The 22,982-nt window shown below is 44.2% G+C and overlaps 1 protein-coding gene across 1 annotated transcript in view; it reads right to left on the bottom strand.

Annotated features, from left to right (window-relative positions):
* qdpra (quinoid dihydropteridine reductase a) overlaps positions 1 to 22,478 on the bottom strand; it is a 28,073-nt gene extending 5,595 nt beyond the window's left edge. Inside the window, exons 1-6 of the mRNA XM_083651980.1 lie at positions 22,340 to 22,478; positions 22,142 to 22,234; positions 21,195 to 21,291; positions 20,029 to 20,169; positions 11,749 to 11,857; positions 1,517 to 1,600 (exon numbers count right to left, since the gene is read on the bottom strand). Of these exons, the coding sequence (XP_083508106.1) occupies positions 1,517 to 1,600; positions 11,749 to 11,857; positions 20,029 to 20,169; positions 21,195 to 21,291; positions 22,142 to 22,234; positions 22,340 to 22,423 (608 nt within the window). The 5' untranslated portion in view covers positions 22,424 to 22,478. The remainder of the gene's footprint in view (positions 1 to 1,516; positions 1,601 to 11,748; positions 11,858 to 20,028; positions 20,170 to 21,194; positions 21,292 to 22,141; positions 22,235 to 22,339) is intronic.
* Between the last annotated feature and the right edge of the window lie 504 nt (positions 22,479 to 22,982).

Below are 22,982 nucleotides of genomic sequence, written 5' to 3'. Positions count from 1 at the left end.
GGAGGAAGAAGAGGAAGACGAGGATTAGTGACTTGACTTTGACTCTGACTCTGTTTTTGACACTGCACCTTCACCTAAAAGATGAAGACAAGGATTACGGTACCTGGTTTGATTGTTGACAGCACCTTTTGTTGAAATGTTAATAAATGGGAGCTTCCCCAAACAGCCATCTCTTTCCCGACATTCCTCTCTGTGCACGAACCCTTACATATGGTAATTAAACATCAAAACACCCGCGGCTTATAGTCCGGTGCGGCTTATATATGTAAAAAACAGTCAATTTTGCTGCTGCGGCTTATATACCGGTGCGCCTTATAGTCCGGAATTTACGGTAATCTGAAAGGGATGTCTGTTAAATTAATAAAAATGTTAAGACCGTTTGCAATGTACTTTAGAGTTGGAAGTGACCAATCAACGCTCAAGAAAATGGGGGGTGGAGTGGGGTGTTGGGGGGGGGGGGGTGTGGGTGGTAATGATTGTAATTGATTGCAATGTAGTTATTTGCCTACTGTACATTAGACTTAGCTTTGATTGCAACTGGCATCACAAAGTGACATTTTGTATCGTTTTGTATCGTAAATCATTTATCATGTATCATAAAATAATTGATGTAACGTTAATGTAGGTTGCATAAATCATAGAATGACAGTCAGTCATGAATAATAGACTAACTAACAAGACAGGCAAGATTGATTATAGAAATAAGGAAGCAAGGAAGCAAAGAAACAAACACATACAGTACACACACACACACACACACACACACACACAGGGATAAGCACATGAGTTAACACAGAAGCGTTCATACAGCACAGCACTGCAGTGTCAGCGTAGATCCATTTTGCCATCTTGTGGTGAAATATTCCAACTTCTAGTCTTATTTTTTTTATATTGTTCGTAACCAAACACTATGAGCCCAATTCACTTAAATAGACCCATTTTAGATGAGAAAAACGTCAAGTTAATTCAATAATTGCAAACAAAAACATGTACGCACGCATGCACGCACGCGCAAGACGCAATTAGCGACATGCCTTGCATTTCTGGGTCCAATCTGTTGAGTAATTTTCTTACTCCAGTGAATAACTGTCCAAATGTAGACAGCGACTTTGACAGACAATTTTTCCGCTATTTTATCATCAACAGTCAACGTGAGGTTTTGGTGTCAGCCCCTCAGAATTGAGGGCTTCTTTCTAGACTCACCCATTTCTTTTGTAGCGAGTTTCAACTGTCATACGGGAGGAAATCTATCATACCAGAGGAAAGAGAGTAATTTGTCCACTGACAGCAGCCTCGTGCAGGCAGTGCAGCCACAAGACAGGCTGCGTTTCCACTGTGGATTTTTCCTTCATAATTCTGAATGCAAAGACTTCTGAAAAGCAAAACAACTGAAAACCAAAACAATGATCTCCTGTTTTTTCCCATGTTGTGTGGCATATACTGAATGTTTTAGCCCTATTTTAAAAACAATCACAATCTAAACAGCAGAAGATATGGCATTTGCTTCAGCACTCACTCTGCGATGTACTCCAGCGGCGTCCAGGAACCAAAATCTGCGTCAGGCATGAACTTCCTGTTCATTGGCGTATCCAAGGTAACCCTGCCAAATCAAACCAGATTACAATTAGGGTTAGTGGCCGTGTCTGGGAAGGGGAGAGGAGGGAGGACGGGGGAGAGAGAGAGAGAGAGGGAGAGAGGGAGAGAGAGAGAGAGATCACAAATTCAGCCATTAATCGGCCCTAATTACCTTTCAGCACGATCAGTTTCTGCTCGCTCATACTGTATACACTTCCAATAAAAACATATTGATCATGCACACATTCTCCATAGCCATCCTTACCACTAGAGAGACCGTTGGATTTTGTAATCATCTGTAATAAATATATAATTATAAGCTCCATTTCCTTGCATGAGAAGAGTCATCCTTTTTAAAGCGGAGCTATTTTAATTTTAAAATTCAACCCACCACCCAGTCAGTTGACCATGGCTTGGCCTTATGAATTCCAGAAGAACACTACAGTATTGGTATATGATGCTGTAGCAGTGGATGGGAGCTGCTGTGTGGAACACTATAGTATTGGTATATGATGCTGTAGCAGTGGATGGGGGATGCTGTGTGGAACACTATAGTATTGGTATATGATGCTGTAGCAGTGGATGGGGGCTGCTGTGTGGAACACTATAGTATTGGTATATGATGCTGTAGCAGTGGATGGGAGCTGCTGTGTGGAACACTACAGTATTGGTATATGATGCTGTAGCAGTGGATGGGGGCTGCTGTGTGGAACACTATAGTATTGGTATATGATGCTGTAGCAGTGGAAGGGAGCTGTTGTGGAACACTATAGTATTGGTATATGATGCTGTAGCAGTGGATGGGAGCTGCTGTGTGGAACACTATAGTATTGGTATATGATGCTGTAGCAGTGGATGGGGGCTGCTGTGTGGAACACTATAGTATTGGTATATGATGCTGTAGCAGTGGATGGGGGCTGCTGTGTGGAACACTATAGTATTGGTATATGATGCTGTAGCAGTGGATGGGAGCTGCTGTGTGGAACACTACAGTATTGGTATATGATGCTGTAGCAGTGGATGGGGGCTGCTGTGTGGAACACTATAGTATTGGTATATGATGCTGTAGCAGTGGAAGGGAGCTGTTGTGGAACACTATAGTATTGGTATATGATGCTGTAGCAGTGGATGGGAGCTGTTGTGTGGAACACTATAGTATTGGTATATGATGCTGTAGCAGTGGATGGGAGCTGCTGTGTGGAACACTATAGTATTGGTATATGATGCTGTAGCAGTGGATGGGAGCTGCTGTGGAACACTATAGTATTGGTATATGATGCTGTAGCAGTGGATGGGGGCTGCTGTGTGGAACACTATAGTATTGGTATATGATGCTGTAGCAGTGGATGGGAGCTGCTGTGTGGAACACTACAGTATTGGTATATGATGCTGTAGCAGTGGATGGGGGCTGCTGTGTGGAACACTATAGTATTGGTATATGATGCTGTAGCAGTGGAAGGGAGCTGTTGTGGAACACTATAGTATTGGTATATGATGCTGTAGCAGTGGATGGGAGCTGTTGTGTGGAACACTATAGTATTGGTATATGATGCTGTAGCAGTGGATGGGAGCTGTTGTGTGGAACACTATAGTATTGGTATATGATGCTGTAGCAGTGGATGGGAGCTGCTGTGGAACACTATAGTATTGGTATATGATGCTGTAGCAGTGGATGGGAGCTGCTGTGGAACACTATAGTATTGGTATATTATGCTGTAGCAGTGGATGGGGGGCTGCTGTGTGGAACACTATAGTATTGGTATATGATGCTGTAGCAGTGGATGGGAGCTGTTGTGGAACACTATAGTATTGGTATATGATGCTGTAGCAGTGGATGGGGGCTGCTGTGTGGAACACTATAGTATTGGTATATGATGCTGTAGCAGTGGATGGGGGCTGCTGTGTGGAACACTATAGTATTGGTATATGATGCTGTAGCAGTGGATGGGGGCTGCTGTGTGGAACACTACAGTATTGGTATATGATGCTGTAGCAGTGGATGGGGGCTGCTGTGTGGAACACTATAGTATTGGTATATGATGCTGTAGCAGTGGATGGGAGCTGCTGTGTGGAACACTACAGTATTGGTATATGACGCTGTAGCAGTGGATGGGGGGCTGCTGTGGAACACTATAGTATTGGTATATGACGCTGTAGCAGTGGATGGGAGCTGCTGTGGAACACTATAGTATTGGTATATGATAGTGGATGGGAGCTGCTGTGGAACACTATAGTATTGGTATATGATGCTGTAGCAGTGGATGGGAGCTGCTGTGGAACACTATAGTATTGGTATATTATGCTGTAGCAGTGGATGGGGGGCTGCTGTGGAACACTATAGTATTGGTATATGATGCTGTAGCAGTGGATGGGGGCTGCTGTGGAACACTATAGTATTGGTATATGATGCTGTAGCAGTGGATGGGAGCTGCTGTGTGGAACACTATAGTATTGGTATATGACGCTGTAGCAGTGGATGGGGGGCTGCTGTGGAACACTATAGTATTGGTATATGATGCTGTAGCAGTGGATGGGGGGCTGCTGTGTGGAACACTATAGTATTGGTATATGATGCTGTAGCAGTGGATGGGAGCTGCTGTGGAACACTATAGTATTGGTATATTATGCTGTAGCAGTGGATGGGGGGCTGCTGTGGAACACTATAGTATTGGTATATGATGCTGTAGCAGTGGATGGGGGCTGCTGTGGAACACTATAGTATTGGTATATGATGCTGTAGCAGTGGATGGGGGCTGCTGTGTGGAACACTATAGTATTGGTATATGATGCTGTAGCAGTGGATGGGAGCTGCTGTGGAACACTATAGTATTGGTATATTATGCTGTAGCAGTGGATGGGGGGCTGCTGTGGAACACTATAGTATTGGTATATGATGCTGTAGCAGTGGATGGGGGCTGCTGTGTGGAACACTATAGTATTGGTATATGATGCTGTAGCAGTGGATGGGAGCTGCTGTGGAACACTATAGTATTGGTATATGATGCTGTAGCAGTGGATGGGGGCTGCTGTGGAACACTATAGTATTGGTATATGATGCTGTAGCAGTGGATGGGAGCTGCTGTGGAACACTATAATATTGGTATATGATGCTGTAGCAGTGGATGGGAGCTGCTGTGGAACACTATAGTATTGGTATATGATGCTGTAGCAGTGGATGGGAGCTGCTGTGGAACACTATAATATTGGTATATGATGCTGTAGCAGTGGATGGGAGCTGCTGTGGAACACTACAGTATTAGTATATGATGCTGTAGCAGTGGATGGGAGCTGCTGTGGAACACTACAGTATTGGTATATGATGCTGTAGCAGTGGATGGGGGCTGCTGTGGAACACTATAGTATTGGTATATGATGCTGTAGCAGTGGATGGGGGCTGCTGTGTGGAACACTACAGTATTGGTATATGATGCTGTAGCAGTGGATGGGGGGTTGCTGTGGAACACTACAGTATTGGTATATGACGCTGTAGCAGTGGATGGGGGGCTGCTGTGGAACACTACAGTATTGGTATATGATGCTGTAGCAGTGGATGGGGGCTGTTGTGTGGAACACTACAGTATTAGTATATGATGCTGTAGCAGTGGATGGGAGCTGCTGTGGAACACTACAGTATTGGTATATGATGCTGTAGCAGTGGATGGGGGCTGCTGTGTGGAACACTATAATATTGGTATATGATGCTGTAGCAGTGGATGGGAGCTGCTGTGGAACACTATAGTATTGGTATATTATGCTGTAGCAGTGGATGGGAGCTGCTGTGGAACACTATAGTATTGGTATATGATGCTGTAGCAGTGGATGGGGGCTGTTGTGTGGAACACTATAGTATTGGTATATGATGCTGTAGCAGTGGATGGGGGGTTGCTGTGGAACACTACAGTATTGGTATATGATGCTGTAGCAGTGGATGGGGGCTGCTGTGGAACACTACAGTATTGGTATATGATGCTGTAGCAGTGGATGGGGGCTGTTGTGTGGAACACTACAGTATTGGTATATGATGCTGTAGCAGTGGATGGGAGCTGCTGTGTGGAACACTACAGTATTAGTATATGATGCTGTAGCAGTGGATGGGGGGCTGCTGTGGAACACTACAGTATTGGTATATGATGCTGTAGCAGTGGATGGGGGGCTGCTGTGTGGAACACTACAGTATTGGTATATGATGCTGTAGCAGTGGATGGGAGCTGCTGTGGAACACTACAGTATTGGTATATTATGCTGTAGCAGTGGATGGGGGGCTGCTGTGTGGAACACTACAGTATTGGTATATGATGCTGTAGCAGTGGATGGGGGCTGCTGTGGAACACTACAGTATTGGTATATGATGCTGTAGCAGTGGATGGGGGCTGCTGTGGAACACTACAGTATTGGTATATGATGCTGTAGCAGTGGATGGGGGCTGCTGTGGAACACTATAGTATTGGTATATGATGCTGTAGCAGTGGATGGGGGCTGTTGTGTGGAACACTATAGTATTGGTATATGATGCTGTAGCAGTGGATGGGGGCTGTTGTGTGGAACACTATAGTATTGGTATATGATGCTGTAGCAGTGGATGGGGGGCTGCTGTGGAACACTACAGTATTGGTATATGATGCTGTAGCAGTGGATGGGGGCTGTTGTGTGGAACACTATAGTATTGGTATATGATGCTGTAGCAGTGGATGGGGGGCTGCTGTGGAACACTATAGTATTGGTATATGATGCTGTAGCAGTGGATGGGAGCTGCTGTGGAACACTACAGTATTGGTATATGATGCTGTAGCAGTGGATGGGGGCTGTTGTGGAACACTACAGTATTGGTATATGATGCTGTAGCAGTGGATGGGGGTTGCTGTGTGGAACACTATAGTATTGGTATATTATGCTGTAGCAGTGGATGGGGAGCTGTTGTGTGGAACACTATAGTATTGGTATATTATGCTGTAGCAGTGGATGGGGGGCTGCTGTGGAACACTATAGTATTGGTATATTATGCTGTAGCAGTGGATGGGGAGCTGTTGTGTGGAACACTATAGTATTGGTATATGATGCTGTAGCAGTGGATGGGGAGCTGTTGTGTGGAACACTATAGTATTGGTATATTATGCTGTAGCAGTGGATGGGGAGCTGTTGTGTGGAACACTATAGTATTGGTATATGATGCTGTAGCAGTGGATGGGGGGCTGCTGTGGAACACTACAGTATTGGTATATGATGCTGTAGCAGTGGATGGGAGCTGCTGTGGAACACTATAGTATTGGTATATTATGCTGTAGCAGTGGATGGGAGCTGCTGTGGAACACTATAGTATTGGTATATGATGCTGTAGCAGTGGATGGGGAGCTGCTGTGGAACACTATAGTATTGGTATATGATGCTGTAGCAGTGGATGGGAGCTGCTGTGGAACACTATAGTATTGGTATATGATGCTGTAGCAGTGGATGGGGGGCTGCTGTGGAACACTATAGTATTGGTATATGATGCTGTAGCAGTGGATGGGAGCTGCTGTGGAACACTATAGTATTGGTATATGATGCTGTAGCAGTGGATGGGAGCTGCTGTGGAACACTATAGTATTGGTATATGATGCTGTAGCAGTGGATGGGGGGCTGCTGTGGAACACTATAGTATTGGTATATGACGCTGTAGCAGTGGATGGGGGGCTGCTGTGGAACACTACAGTATTGGTATATGACGCTGTAGCAGTGGATGGGGGGCTGCTGTGGAACACTACAGTATTGGTATATGATGCTGTAGCAGTGGATGGGGGGTTGCTGTGGAACACTACAGTATTGGTATATGATGCTGTAGCAGTGGATGGGGGGCTGCTGTGGAACACTACAGTATTGGTATATGATGCTGTAGCAGTGGATGGGGGGCTGCTGTGGAACACTACAGTATTGGTATATTATGCTGTAGCAGTGGATGGGGGTTGCTGTGGAACACTACAGTATTGGTATATGATGCTGTAGCAGTGGATGGGGGGTTGCTGTGGAACACTACAGTATTGGTATATGATGCTGTAGCAGTGGATGGGAGCTGCTGTGGAACACTATAGTATTGGTATATGATGCTGTAGCAGTGGATGGGGGGCTGCTGTGGAACACTATAGTATTGGTATATGATGCTGTAGCAGTGGATGGGAGCTGCTGTGGAACACTATAGTATTGGTATATGATGCTGTAGCAGTGGATGGGGGGCTGCTGTGGAACACTATAGTATTGGTATATGACGCTGTAGCAGTGGATGGGGGGCTGCTGTGGAACACTACAGTATTGGTATATGACGCTGTAGCAGTGGATGGGGGGCTGCTGTGGAACACTACAGTATTGGTATATGATGCTGTAGCAGTGGATGGGGGGTTGCTGTGGAACACTACAGTATTGGTATATGATGCTGTAGCAGTGGATGGGGGGTTGCTGTGGAACACTACAGTATTGGTATATGATGCTGTAGCAGTGGATGGGGGGTTGCTGTGGAACACTACAGTATTGGTATATGATGCTGTAGCAGTGGATGGGGGCTGCTGTGGAACACTATAGTATTGGTATATGATGCTGTAGCAGTGGATGGGGGCTGCTGTGGAACACTATAGTATTGGTATATGATGCTGTAGCAGTGGATGGGAGCTGCTGTGGAACACTATAGTATTGGTATATGATGCTGTAGCAGTGGATGGGAGCTGCTGTGGAACACTATAGTATTGGTATATGATGCTGTAGCAGTGGATGGGGGCTGCTGTGTGGAACACTACAGTATTGGTATATAATGCTGTAGCAGTGGATGGGGGCTGCTGTGGAACACTATAGTATTGGTATATGATGCTGTAGCAGTGGATGGGGGCTGCTGTGTGGAACACTATAGTATTGGTATATGATGCTGTAGCAGTGGATGGGGGCTGCTGTGTGGAACACTATAGTATTGGTATATAATGCTGTAGCAGTGGATGGGGGCTGCTGTGGAACACTATAGTATTGGTATATGATGCTGTAGCAGTGGATGGGAGCTGCTGTGGAACACTATAGTATTGGTATATGATGCTGTAGCAGTGGATGGGGGCTGCTGTGGAACACTATAGTATTGGTATATGATGCTGTAGCAGTGGATGGGAGCTGCTGTGGAACACTATAGTATTGGTATATGATGCTGTAGCAGTGGATGGGAGCTGCTGTGTGGAACACTATAGTATTGGTATATGATGCTGTAGCAGTGGATGGGGGCTGCTGTGGAACACTATAGTATTGGTATATGATGCTGTAGCAGTGGATGGGGGCTGCTGTGTGGAACACTACAGTATTGGTATATGATGCTGTAGCAGTGGATGGGGGCTGCTGTGTGGAACACTACAGTATTGGTATATGATGCTGTAGCAGTGGATGGGGTCTGCTGTGGCAGAAATTGCAAGTCATGGGGCTAATGCTAAACAGATGGGACAGCTAGCCGGAGGAGAGGCGGACTCAGCTCAGCCTCATGTTGTTGGAAAATGGAACCAAACAGAGCGCTGGAACAATCGACAGCCCTGAAACCCAATTCTCAGCATCTCATGATGACAGTGCAGAAACATGCTTTAAAATAAAACCAGTGATTCTCAAGCTTTTTCATATCAAGGACCCTAATTTAGTCCACATTAGATCGACAGACGGATTGGATGAGATTCTGTCTCTCGGAAGCAAAATCTGATAATATTTTTATTGTTAGATATGATTTTGTCCAGAATTCCAGAGCTATCTGTATTGTAGGTAGAGAGATAACAATGACACTATGATCAGAACAGTCATTCTTCTACATTCTAATTGTGTCAACTTCTTGTAGATGAAATAATGGTGAGGTTTAATAATTCATCAATCTGCTGAGGACCCCCTGGAACCCCCTCAAGGACCCGTGGTGGTCCCCCGGACCCCACATTGAGAACCACTGGGTTAAAGCCAGTGAGCAAATCAAGGAGGAAATGATGCACTGAGGACTGTGAGAGTCATTCGTCTATAGAGGAACATGTGTACAAGCAGAGACTGACTGAGTGAATCTGGGGACCACGTCTATGTTTCCTCCCTGCCTGGCTTGTATGTCTTGAGCTTGCACTGATCAAGCTTGATCATTCTGTGTTACATATATTTTTACATATTTGTTTTTTTACAGCACTCTAGCTTTCATTCAGCTGTTTGTGATGTGGGTGATCTAGGAATTTAAAGCTGTACTAGGCAAGATTTAGCAACGCTTCATTTTCTGGGTCCGCAAGGTCTCCAGAATTTCCGAGAAAGGAAATGTCACTTTCTTAGGAATTTTCCTGGAAAGAATCATGAAATGATGTTCTAATTATAGGGAAAACAGAGAAAGAGTTCAATGGTATTTGGTAGTTAGTAAGTTCCTCCAATTGGTTCTGTTGTTTCCAAGACGGAACCATGAAATTATGTCATAGATCTATAGAAGATTTTGAAATAAACTAAAAACAATTACGAATTCGGCATATAATATAGATGTATTTTTTGCACTTCCTTACATGAAATTAATTTAGAAATTGACAGTATGTTACAGTAAAGAAAGCTGGACTCCCTAACATCAGATCTTCTTCCTCTCTCAACCATTTGCTTTCCTTTGGTATTCACCAAATGCAGCCCTTTCCACTTGATCCATTGTGTCACGACTTCCTATTCAAAACGCTGGCTGTTTTACCTGCTAGTAGTCTAGTCTGACTCACCTGGTCAAACATAGTTTGACTCACATTATGAGTCAGACTAGGTTTATGAGTCACAGGAAGTTTAAATACAATCGGAACTTCCGATTGTATTTACACTTCCTGTTAAGTCTCTCATTCCAGACGGTCTCTTCTGAATGAGGTGAATACAGCAAAGCGGCCGACTCTGTAAACATGTCACGCTGTGAGAGGTTTACTGATGCCGATGACGACGTTAGGCGATTTCTGGGTACTGAGGCTCATCTTTTTTACGGTTATCTCTCGCTGCCGTTTGCAGCCGCCGACATGCAAAGTTGCCTGGTGCAGCTTTAAGCTTACTCATGATAAGAGCGTCGGCTAAAGGCCTAACATTTTAATGTAAAATGTTGGGGCAAAGAGACGTTTCCTCCCTGGGCCAAAGATGCAGGTGGATGGATTGGTAGCTGCTTTCCTGTGAGTGTGTAATACATCAGGGTGTCTGCACCTTTCATCATGTTCAACTCTCAAGACTTTTTAAGACCCTTTTAACACCAGCTGCAGAATACAAGACCAAGTTGGAATACATGTTCAACAGGGAAAAACAACTGGAGACTTATGAGAATACAAAGTAGGTCTGCATGACTGGCTGAGTTCTCACTAAAACGACAGCAAACCAAGGAAACCAATTTTTTTTAAACGCCTCTGAAACAGAATGTAGGACTTAAAATGTTTCATTCAACTCTATCCAAGACCTTTAAAGTGATAATCCGGAAGATTTTCATGTAAATAAATGTCTGTAAACTATATATCGCCAACTGAGTTAACACAATGGTGAATGGCCCATTGATGAAAGCCCTTGCATATCTTTGTATTATAACATTTATGAACTTGTGTCAATGGCAACACTTTCCCCGCCCCCCCAAACAAAAAAAAACAAAAAAGATATCACAAGCGGCGCACAGTTCTTGACGTGTTTCCCATCACTCAGCACCCGCCAGAGAGGGTAGGCGGAGTCGGAGCAAGTTGCTGTTGTTTCCGCGTTATTATGATCCCACTGGAGATTTGGGCAGAACACACCATGCGCCCGTCTATGCAGCAGTCACGTGCCTTTTGTTCCCTTTTGACAGCTCAAATCTCCCACACACACACACCCCACACCCAGCCACCCACGTGTCATAGCGATCTCCAGTGGGATCCATAATAGACCACCGCTGACCAACTTCTTCTTTTGAGAAGAAGTTGCATTACCGCCCCCCACTGGCCAACTTGTATGTATTAAGAAGAAGAAAAAACTCTTCATGTCACATATATGCGACACTGTGTGGATCTGAACTGCAATCACTGCTCATGGCCATTGGTGTTGTCAGAGACAAGAAAAGTGAAGTCTTCCGGATTATCACTTTAAAATGACTTGAGTTAAGATAATGTGATTTAAGACATGTCAAGACTTCCTCCAGGACCAGTAGACAGTCAGTGCACCCTGATACATGTGAAAACCTGTCATGGCAGTACTCACGGTAGGATGGCCACAGCGGTGGCTCCAGACGGCATGCCACTGTTCTTTCCTGCTAGGCTCTTGCAGAGTTGGTGGACGGCAGCTTTGGCCATGCCATAGCCTACCATGCCTGGAGGTTAAAGATACAGCATCCTGTTAGTGTCCTGGAGGACATACAATGGACAATGTAATGTGTCAAATGTACTACACGAAGGCATGGGACAGGCAGGGTACTGAAACGTGGACCTATTAAATGGCATTTTTGATTGTTTTTTTAGGAAAAGATATGATAAAAGAAAGAAAATGATCGAGATGGTAACATCCAATAAGGCTCGTTATAAATGACATGGTGTGTGCAGAGCTACCGGGACACTGGTACTACGGTACATACAACAACACCCACTGCTTCTTCTCTTCTCGCTAAAGTTGAAGTCATTTTCAAACTGTCTTGTTACAGAAAGCCAGTCTTGGCCGAGGCCCAGGGATGTTGTTCAGCCTTAGCATCTGGAATCAATAAGTCGCCCATTTTCCATTTAAACGAGCATTTAAAAAAAGAATGCAAAGCATCTCCCCGGCCCCGCCCCTCTCCACCAAACCGTTATGACGAGCCTGCCAAGCCGTCTTTGAAGAACCGACCAATAGGAGCGAGGGGCGGTGAGATGACTTTCCTCGCAGCCTTTTTGTTTTTCTGCAAGAGTCAAATCAGGTCTAATAAGAGAGTGAGGACATATATTGGAGCAGCTACAAGGGCAGAGACATTAACTCATTGAGTGCCAGCCACTTTTGGAGAACGGACGCTCCCAGTGCCAGAGTTTCAGAGCTTTTTTCAGTGATTTCTCGAGGCCCACAGAATATTGTGTGATATTACTATGTAAACAATGAACACGCAAAAAGAACGATGAGACTCTTTTCTATCATCAGCAAAAACAGGTTTATTGATATAATTTTCCGTTCTTTAGTTATCAGCCGGAGAAGATAGCTTGATTTAACAAAAAAGAGCAGTTTTTTTCTAGAAGCTGAGATAATGGCCCTTTTGTGAAATTAAACATTTCAAACACATCACTGACTCTGAAGCTAATTTTCTGATGTAGTCACACCTCAAAAATAATTTCCTTCAATAAAACAGTGAAGGCCAGGGAATTTTGTTTGGCAGAATAATATTTTCAGCTGCAACCAGCAGCGCTGGCCCCTGCGTGCGCTGCTGGTTGCAGCTTCTTGCTGATCTTGATTTGCTGCTGGTGGGCATCGGATATGCGCTTGCGTTTGCCAACCCTGTCCTGCTGCCTGGGTCTGTCTGGGTCAGTGTTGTGTGCTGCTCTGCGTGCCCCCCCCCCCCCCCGCCCCGCCTCAACTGCACACTCCTCCTTATGGGAGGTGGCTCTCTGCTGAGTTTGCTCTGCACTGTGAAGGGTGCGCGTCGGCGACATCCAGCTTTTTCCGCGTGTGTTTGTCACCGGCTACTACTGTATGCTTCCAGTTGAGAATAATAACGGCTGATCATGCGAATGGGCTGTCGGCGACAGCCTGTCGCAGCGGACATGGAGGAGCTCAATTGTGGGAGCAGATTGGCTGCTGCCTGCTGCAGGCACATCTAACGTTAAAACTAGGGGTGGGGGGAAAAATCGATTCACCTAAGTATCGCGATTTTTAATGTCACGATTTTTTGGATCGATCTTTTATTCCAGAATCGATAATCGCAAATTAAAAAAAAAAAAAAAAAATTTTTTTTTTTTTTTTTTTTTTTTTTTGGTGCTTGCAGTCAGGCCACTCACTGAACAGCAGGCCAGGCGCCGCCTACTGGTTTACTAGTGGTTTTATTACTTTATTAGTTAGTCTGAAGTAATAATTACACTTCAGGGTTAAAGTGGGTGCATCTCATTGTAAAATTGGACTTCAAACGGCCCAAATCTGGCTTCAAACGGCCCAAATTTCACGCGCGTTGGCCCATATCGGCCTGGCCTGCTTGGTATCTAATGCCCGGCCTGAATTATGATCCCAGTCCGCCCCTGTTTTTAACTATATCGCCCAGCCCTACTCATGATATATAATATACAGTCTCTAGTGTATGATTCAACTTTTCCCATGTTCTAATCTAGTGTAAAAAAGCAAACAAACTGAAAAAATAAAAGAAAAAAATAAACAAAAATCGCAATAAATCGTAATATCGAATCGCAATAATCGTAGAATCGCAATACTTAAGAATCGCAATATAAATCGAATCGGCACCCAAGAATCGTGATAGTATCGAATCGGGAGATAAGTGAATCGCCACAGCCCTAGTTAAAACGCTTCATGCATATCGATGCATACGGATGCGATGCGATTTCCGTTTCCCCAACGACTTATTCTCTGTTTTTCTCTGCCTTTCTGTTAACACATTGACTGCCAGACGTTTTTTTTTGCTGTAGATAGCTTCTGCCAAGCCGTTTTTTGAGGATTATGGCTCATTTTATAAGAGCCGAGGATTCGTTTCAGCTTGGAGTTTGTGAACATACAATATCTCAAAAGTACTAATAGAATGTGTACTTTCTCTGTCTAAAAGAGTTAGTTTGTAGAGTTAGTAGTTATGTAAGCATTAGCAGTTGAATACAGCATGGTTTTAGCGTGAAAAAGAATATTCAGAGATAAACGGCTTTTTGTGAAATTGGATGGAACTGTCACTTTAACCATTCATTTTTGGCTCTCTCTCTCTCTCTCTCCCTCCCCCTCTCGCTCTCTCTCTCTCTCTCCCTCCCTCTCGCTCTCCCTCCCTCCCTCTCTCTCTCTCTCTCTCTCTCTCTCTCTCTCTCTCTCTCTCTCTCTCTCTCTCTCTCTCTCTCTCTCCCTCCCTCTCGAGTTGCTTCAACTCCGCCCTCCGTGGGCGGACAAGCTTGTCACCAGTCAGTGCTTTGCTGCTCTCCTGTGCCTGTCTGGCCTGTCTGCACGGCCGCTGTTTGAGGAAGTCGGGGTGGACTCGCTCGTTTGGAGTTTTGGTTGAGAGAAGCTTTTGCGATTCTGGTCATATTTATGCTGCGTGTTTCAAAGTGTGTTCCTCCACCTGTTATCTATCACCCGATCATAGTAGATCGGCTGAATCTATTATGTAAATTTGCAATCCCGCATCGCCAGCAATCAGCGCGAAAAGGAGAATGGCTGGGCTGAGAATGGCTTGACAAGTTAAAAAAATGCTTTCCTTTCTCTAGCGAGGAGAGCACTGTTGCCACTTAGTGGGTCGGTGGAATGGGTTGTAAACGTTCGGTGGCTCCAATAATTATATAAGAGATGTAAAAGGCTTAGATGCACAACCCACCGTCAAAAAAAAAAAATCGATGCCAAAAACGTGTAAACACGTTGTTGGCAGGGAACAGCTGGATTCTGAAAACGTGTTCATACGTTGTTGGCAGGGAATGTGTTAACCTGGAGAGCACTGTCGCCACCTAAGGGTTCTGTAAAATAGGTTATAGACCTCCAATAGCTACAATAGTTGTACAGGAGCTGCGGAAGGCTTTGATCGACGTCCCACCGTCAAAAAACGCATTGGACGTCGAAAGACGTCCGTGGCACTCTACGTCACTATTTAATTGGACGTCGAAAGACGTCCATGGCACTCAATGAGTTAAAGGAACACTCCGCCCATTTTCAACCAGCTTTGTATCATTAGAACATCAGTAGTATATCAGAAAACTGTAAACGGTTTTGAAGTCTGTCATTTAATTTGACAGTTATTGAGTGTTAAAGTGTGGACCAGTGACATCACTGGTCCACACTAACTCAAATTAATAACTCATTAACTCAAATCAACTCTCAATAACTGTCAAACTAGATGAATGATGAATAGTTTGACAGTTATTGAGAGTTGATTTGAGTTAATGAGTTATTAATTTGAGTTAGTGTGGACCAGTGATGTCACTGGTCCACACTTTAACACTCAATAACTGTCAAATTAAATGACAGACTTCAAAACCGTTTACAGTTTTCTGATATACTACTGATGTTCTAATCATACAAAGCTGGTTGAAAATGGGCGGAGTGTTCCTTTAACACTGTGTTGATTTGCAGTCACATGTTCAATCCGTGCAACAGCCAATGTGTGTCCATCAACAATAATAACATCTGCTGTCTAATAGTCCATGAGCAGGACGCAGAAGCCCTACCTGCTCACTGCAAGCCTTTTCACTGACATGTTTAAGTGTGAAGACTCCAAAGATGGTGAATATAACAATGCAGTGGTGTGTGCTGTATAACCAAACACTGAACGCCATCGTTTGCATTTCTGGGAGGATAATCCTGGCATTATGGGAAGGCTAAAAGTCACATGCAGAGGCCCAGAGAACTCCCCTTTACCCACTCAGAGGTCAGAGGTCAGAGAGGACATAAGGCATTCACAGGGTGTGTTAACCCTTACTTTGCCTGCTGCCTTTCAACTTCAACTTAGTGACACGGCTTGAATAGATAGAATGGTCCTTCAACTGTTTCCATTGATAAGATAATTTGGCTAGTACAGCTTAAAATGGCGATTATGGAATTAGTTGCAAGTCGGGGCAGATGTGTCTGTTGAATGAGTGCTTAGCAAACTGTCAAAACTCAAATAAAATAGGAATCGACAGTATATAGCAACATGATGGAGAAGCTTCTTTGGTTCTTGCTGCAAAACTCACTCAATCTCACCTCAGCGACTTGCCGTGAGTCGGTTTATACGGAAGCTAGCCCAAAGATGGCCACCACTCTGAACATAATGTTGATTTGAATGGGAATTACCATTCTATCCATTCAAGTTCTGTGCACTCTCCCTGGACACTATCACTGCACAACAGTGTATCACATTCACAGCAGGACACTGCCCACAGGCTGCAGTGACTAGTCGACTCCAAAACTCACCTTCCGCCTTTTCACCTTTGACTATTTACCAGCCAATCTGATATTTGGAAGAGAATGAAACCTCCAGACGACATTCCCAAAACTTTGATTAACAACAACCGCAATGAAAGTCATGAATTCATTTTTACTTTTTTCTGCTAGGGAGAAATCCACAAACGCTACGGATCAGCCTCTTGAAAATCTGTGTAAACATCGGCGCGGCCTGGGGTCCTTCAGGCTAGAGCGAGGTGCTCGGCGCAGGTGAATGACGTGCAGCGCACAGGCCTCCTTGAGGCATCCTCCCTGCCCATGGTACGGCATGGTAGGATTGCCTTTTTCCGCGGGAGGTTCTGGTGAGACGAAGGAGGTGCCCGGCCTGGAATCACCCCACAGGGCCTTAGACCTCCATGCACCGAAGGTCTCTCAATACTGCGGTGTAGCACTAAACTCTATTGCAGCGGATTGGGCGTGATCAACCCTTCCGTGGGCAACGTTGCAGACAGAGTAGGAAGGCTGATCTGTGAGCGGCTGCTTCTGGGACGCGGGTCGGGGTCGTAATCGGCCTCGGCTGGGTCTACTGGGCGAGGGTGTATGATGTTGTCAGACCCGAAACACCCCACGACCCCAGTCAACATCACTGATGACGCGTCCCAGCGCATGCTGTGTAGCATGTATTCTGAATCTTCTAAGTCCTTACTTCCCATCCTAATCCGCGTCCTTCTCTCTGGGTTTCTCATCAAGTAAAAAACACCATTTTGTTTGATCAAAGCATACAGAGGAAGGATGAGTGCAGTGTTGCACTTCTCAACACTGTTGTTATATTCCTCAACATTTGGCTCTGTTGACATTGCCTGACATTTAATTAAAATCCAAGCAAATGTATTTTTTGGGGGGCAAATAAGACAACAATTATGATATTTCTTTCACGTTTGAAAATAGAAAACCGTCCCATGAGTCCAGCAGCAGGTATCAGATACTCCGGTATCTTTCAATAGAGTTAATGCACTCTCCATGAGTCCATGAGGATAATGGTAGATCCTCCTAAAATGCTGAGTCATTCTCTTCCTAAGCCGGCAGCCAGTGAGGCTGGGCTCTGTGCTGTGCTGACTGCTGAGCTAGGGCTTTGTATTGAGTGGGATCTCAGCCCGTCACACGGACAGGCTCGGATACGGGCGGGCTGGACGTCACATGGTCACCACACAGCCTCTCTGGATGCCACAGGGACTGGTGTCAGGAGGGTTCGTGTCACATGGTAACAATAGCCAGGGATCAGTGCAATGAAATGCACCGCTCCCTAACTCACGTCCAAGCTCAGTATTTTAAGGCCGAACCACTAATAAGGCAGTGTGGTTCTCAAACTTTGTGGCTCTTTTTGGCTTTGGTGACGCCTTGAACAGCTCAAAGAATGATTTCCCCCTTTCAGGATGTTTCATTTAATTAATTATGAAAGGCCAAGGGGCTGTAAACTATTCAGTATTTCACAAGAAAAAGCAGAGAATTTAAAAAAAGATCTGAAAAATGACACTTTCCATAAATCTTTCCACTGTTTAAGGTGTAGACGTCTAGTAAAGTAAAATAGGAAAACTGCACACTATCACAAAAATTAGGATGAGAGGTTTCTCATGCGGGACAAGGTGATTTAATTCCTGAGCTGAGCAATAATTCAATATGATCATTTATCGCCTTTCAATAAAAAAACATTGAACGTTGTGATGAAACACTGAAAAGAGTTACCGTAAATTCCGGACTATAAGACGCACCGGTCTATAAGCCGCGGGACCAAAATTGACTATTTTTTTCTTCTATAAGCCGCACCGGTCTATAAGCCGCGGGTGTTTTGATGTTTAATTACCATATGAAAGGGTTCGTGCACAGAGAGGAATGTCGGGAAAGAGATGGCTGTTTGGGGAAGCTCCCATTTATTAACATTTCAACAAAACAAAACAAAAGTCAGGTCACTAATCCCCAGACAAAATCACACAACAATAGGCTATATGTGCAGCAAACCTGTAACCAGAGAAGTCAAGTCACTAATCCTCGTCTTCCTCTTCTTCCTGCGTACTGAAACCACCAAAGTCCTCATCTTCAGTGTCGGAAACGAACAGGTTCAGGGTGGCTTCGTCAACCACTCTCCTCTCTCCTTCATTGTCACTCAAAACCAACGAACTCCTCTTCGTCACTGTCGGCATCGAACAGCCTCTGAAGCCTCTGACGGCCCTCAGCGCCAGCTGTGGCGGCGTCATCCTCTTCATCCCGCAGCAGTCCAGCGTTTTGGAACCCGTTGGTGATTGTGGATGTTTTCACACTCCTATAATATTCCAGAGACAGTTCCTCCTGCTGCACCGTCCAACGCCTCACCATTGACTCATCGATGCCCAGGTTACGCGCGGCTGCTCTGTTTCCCTCTTTTAATGCGAGATTGACTGCTTTCAACTTGAAAGCTGCGTCGTGTGAATTTCTGCGTACCTTCCCCATGGTAAGTGAGAGTGTTGCTTCTACTGCTCGTCTTGTTGTGAATATTCCTTGATCTTCCTTTGTGTGAATTCGCCGAAGTTTGTGATTTTCTCCTGGTAGTCGGGGGAGGGAGTTGATGGCCGAGTGGCCGTTTGCTTACCGTAATTACCATATGTAAGTGGTCACGCACAGAGGGGATTGTCGGGAAAGAGATGGCTGTTTGAGGAAGCTCCCATTTACCGTATTACCGTAACATTTCAACAAAACAACATAACACAACACCACCGTTGTTTATTTTTACAGTGCACACAGTGTCCGCGGTGTGGTGAAAAGAGGGCAAGAGAGGAAATTAAAACAGAAGTGGATTTATAGTTAGAAAGAGTGCTAAAAAAGAGAGATTTTATTTGTATTTTTTTTTTTTTTCTGAAAAAATCCATAGATAAGACGCACCGTTATATAAGCCGCAGGGGCCAAAAAACGGGAAAAAAGCCGCGGCTTATAGTCCGGAATTTACGGTACTGTGATACACACATCTGTTGATTTTATTATGCTAACACAAAATACTAATTCAAATCTCTATCACATATCAGGGAATGATACGTTTTGTCATAATTTATACTATCATATGCATTCCACTGATGCACACTGGCTCATGTGGGAATTAAACTTTTGACCTTTTGTTTATGGTACAGACTCACACAGCCACCCTGCTGCACACGGCTCATCAACTATTCTATCGATTTCGGTTGAATCTATTTTATTGACACCTTTTCCTTCCAGTGTCTTGAGCCGTTTCCCCTGCATCTGCTCAGTTCATCAATCCCTTGGTCAATAACAAGCCCCGCCCTGCTTTCCGTTATCTATGTGATTTGATTGGCCAACATCGGCGGGAGAGCTCACTGACTGCTGCAGTGTTTGAAATATCAAAGTCTGACTGAAACTCTGGCGTGACGCGTGGCCAAACAAGGTCATGGTGGTGACGGAGCGGTAAACAGAAAGTGTGTGTTTTACCGCCGGTGCCAGAGAGCGATGCTTTGGCCCCAGCCAAAGTCAACAGTCCGCCGGGCTTCAGGTGCAGCGCGGCCAGGTGGCTGGAGATGGTAGAGGTCCAAACACTCTGCTTCCACATTAGATCTGCGTTTTTGTACAAATCTGAAAGAGACACAGGCAACATATGTGTGGGGAAGAAAAACCTCTAGCAAGGTTAGAATTGTATTTATTTATTTGTATTATTGTTGTTAATTATAATAATTTATTATTATATTATATTATATTATATTATATTATATTTATTGGAATTTTTAAATCTCTGGAATAAACTTGTTTATTCAGTATGCTTGGTCCACAGATGCCTCAGATCATCCAGCGCTGTCCTTTGAACAGCCAGATACAAAACGGCAGGGGAGGCAGAATGAGCTTTTCTGCCCTCTGCTTTTGGACCGGCTCCAGCCCGTCTCCAAACTGCTAATTTGCTATACAGCGGTCCTCAGATCCGGTCCTCAGGGTCCAGAGTGTTGCTGGCTTTCTATTCTGCCAGCTAGTTTTCATTCTAACTGTCTAATCCTGGGATTAGACCCTGGGACAACAGGTGAATGCAGTTATCTACCTGGCAGAATGGAACAGGACTTTGGAGCCCAAAGACCGGATTTGAGGCCCACTGAACTAGAGGGATGTAGGAGGAAACTTTAAACACCGTTTTACTGCTGCTTTTGAAAGCTATCTGTTGCTTAGCGCTGGGCGATAATTCAATGTTATTTTTTCTTGCCTTTAAATAGAATCATATCGTGATGATTTGGGATATTGTGACAAACAATTCTTCTGTCTCAACTGATGATAACAAGCAATATTTAAAATGTGGGATGATCGTTAATTATATAATGTGATTTTGCATACGTGAGCCATATTGTGATATACAGTATATTGATATACAAAAAAACTTGTGATAATCATGGTTTTGATTTGAACCATATCGCCCCACCCCCCGCTCCCATTTTTTTTAATACCATAGCACATTTCATACAACAACATGACCCAAAGGGCATTAAAACAGTCACTGTCATATGAAATCTGATAAGCTATTATTAATTTCAAGTTAAACCATGCATTGTTGCAGCACAAATTACTATAAATGTCTGGCTGATGATTAATGTCGCAGCAAACAAAGGTTGAACTCTGACCTTTGGAACTGCAATTTCCTCCGGCCCATCCTCCTGCCACACACAAGATGGCGTCCACTTTCTGCTCCCCTAGCAACTGGCCCACATCTGTCGTCACCTACAGTACAAAAAGCAAGAGATAACAGCTCTCCATGAAGCCGTGAAGCAGGCACACAGGATGAATGACATTTAAATGCTGGTTACATTTGAGCTCATATCTATTGAAAATCTGAATATTAGAGTCATGCTGCATTCAGGTCATATAGGATTTACCGAAAATACAAGCTATAAAAGCCATAATAGGAGCATAAACAGTGCAGTCAATGAGTGAGCCAAGTAGAGAAAGAACTGTAGAGGGGGATATTGAATTAAAATTACAAACTCAAGCAAAATGCACTGAATTAAAACAAGACATGAATATATGAGAATAGACATGGACTCATTATTACATCAAATTTAATTTATTAATTTGCTTCGGGAATGCAATGCAATGCATAGTATTCACAATCTATTTGTCTGTAAGTATCACTGTTCATTAAATACATATACAGTATATATATACACACACACACACACACACACACACACACACACGGATTACCACAGTTGGAATTTTGCAGGGCTCCTTAATGTCCCACTTGACGTCACGGATTGCGGAAGTGTGTCAACACATGCGACAGCAGAGCATGGAACAATAATACATTTGACTCTCACTAATAAAATCAGCTGTGCTTGCGAAAAACGCGCGATTTTGTTTTCACTTCTTCCGACCTCACATGAACGCGGCATTTTGCTGCGTTTGCAAAGCGGTGTCGGACAAAATCGCTCTAGCTTTATGCAAAAATAATCATGAGCAAACTGTTACTGGATATAAACCAATGCCTAGGTTTGTCCTACTGATCATCAGAGGTGTATTACTATCAAGAACACATCAATGTGTGACTTATCTAGCTACTTGACAGCCTCACCTGTCCTGCTTGCTCCGTGAAGGATTCAGACAACTTGACGAGCACGTTTTCATTTGCCTCCTCATTTGCATTGATGTCGACGCTGGCAACCCACTATTGGGAGAGATATAGGTAAAGTCTATAATTAGAGCTATGCCTAAGCATTTTTGCAAGCAGTCATTGATGCAGAGTTGCAGAGAGTTTATGGTTTTTACTCACCCATCCTTTGGATTTAAAGTGTTGCACACATTTTGCGCCCAGTGCGCCTTTTCCTCCGTAAACGATAACCCGGTTAGTAGCCATGTTTTATTTATTTATTTACTCTGGTGAACAGACAGACTAGACTGAATGAGCGAGTCGGGGGGAGAGCAGGACAGAGGGAGAGAGAGAGATCACAGAGAGAGAAGGGGGCGTCACCCCTAGTTGTGCAACAGGTTGCCTGCTGCCTTCAATGTTGTCGGAAACCTCGTAATGAGCACCATCAACCTCATTGCAGTAATGAGCGATGTTTGGCGTGATTTCTAAAAAACAAACAAAAAAAAACAGCCCCACACACACAAACTTATTAGGTCCATTATTTTTGTTGTTTTCCGAACAAAAGTGCTTGACCAAAAGTGCTTGAAGGCTTCAGAAATCGGAAGGAGGGAATTACGATGATCATTTGAATGCAGCCCCTTTCAATTCAGCTAATAGGTTACAGCCCCTACCCCTTGGCTATAGCAGCTGTTTACCAGTGTGCTATTTCAAGGAATCCCTCAGAAATACAGTCCCTCAAAACATCAGGCCATGTTGCATGTCCAAACATCTGCACATAAACATCACAGGTCACAGAAATAAAAAGATTCATTTTTGCAGGTTCACT

Source organism: Poromitra crassiceps (genome assembly GCF_964638095.1).
Source record: "Poromitra crassiceps genome assembly, chromosome: 15".
Lineage (NCBI taxonomy): Eukaryota > Metazoa > Chordata > Actinopteri > Beryciformes > Melamphaidae > Poromitra > Poromitra crassiceps.
Note: the sequence above shows the minus strand (reverse complement) of the source record. Positions and strands in the feature narration are given on the sequence as shown.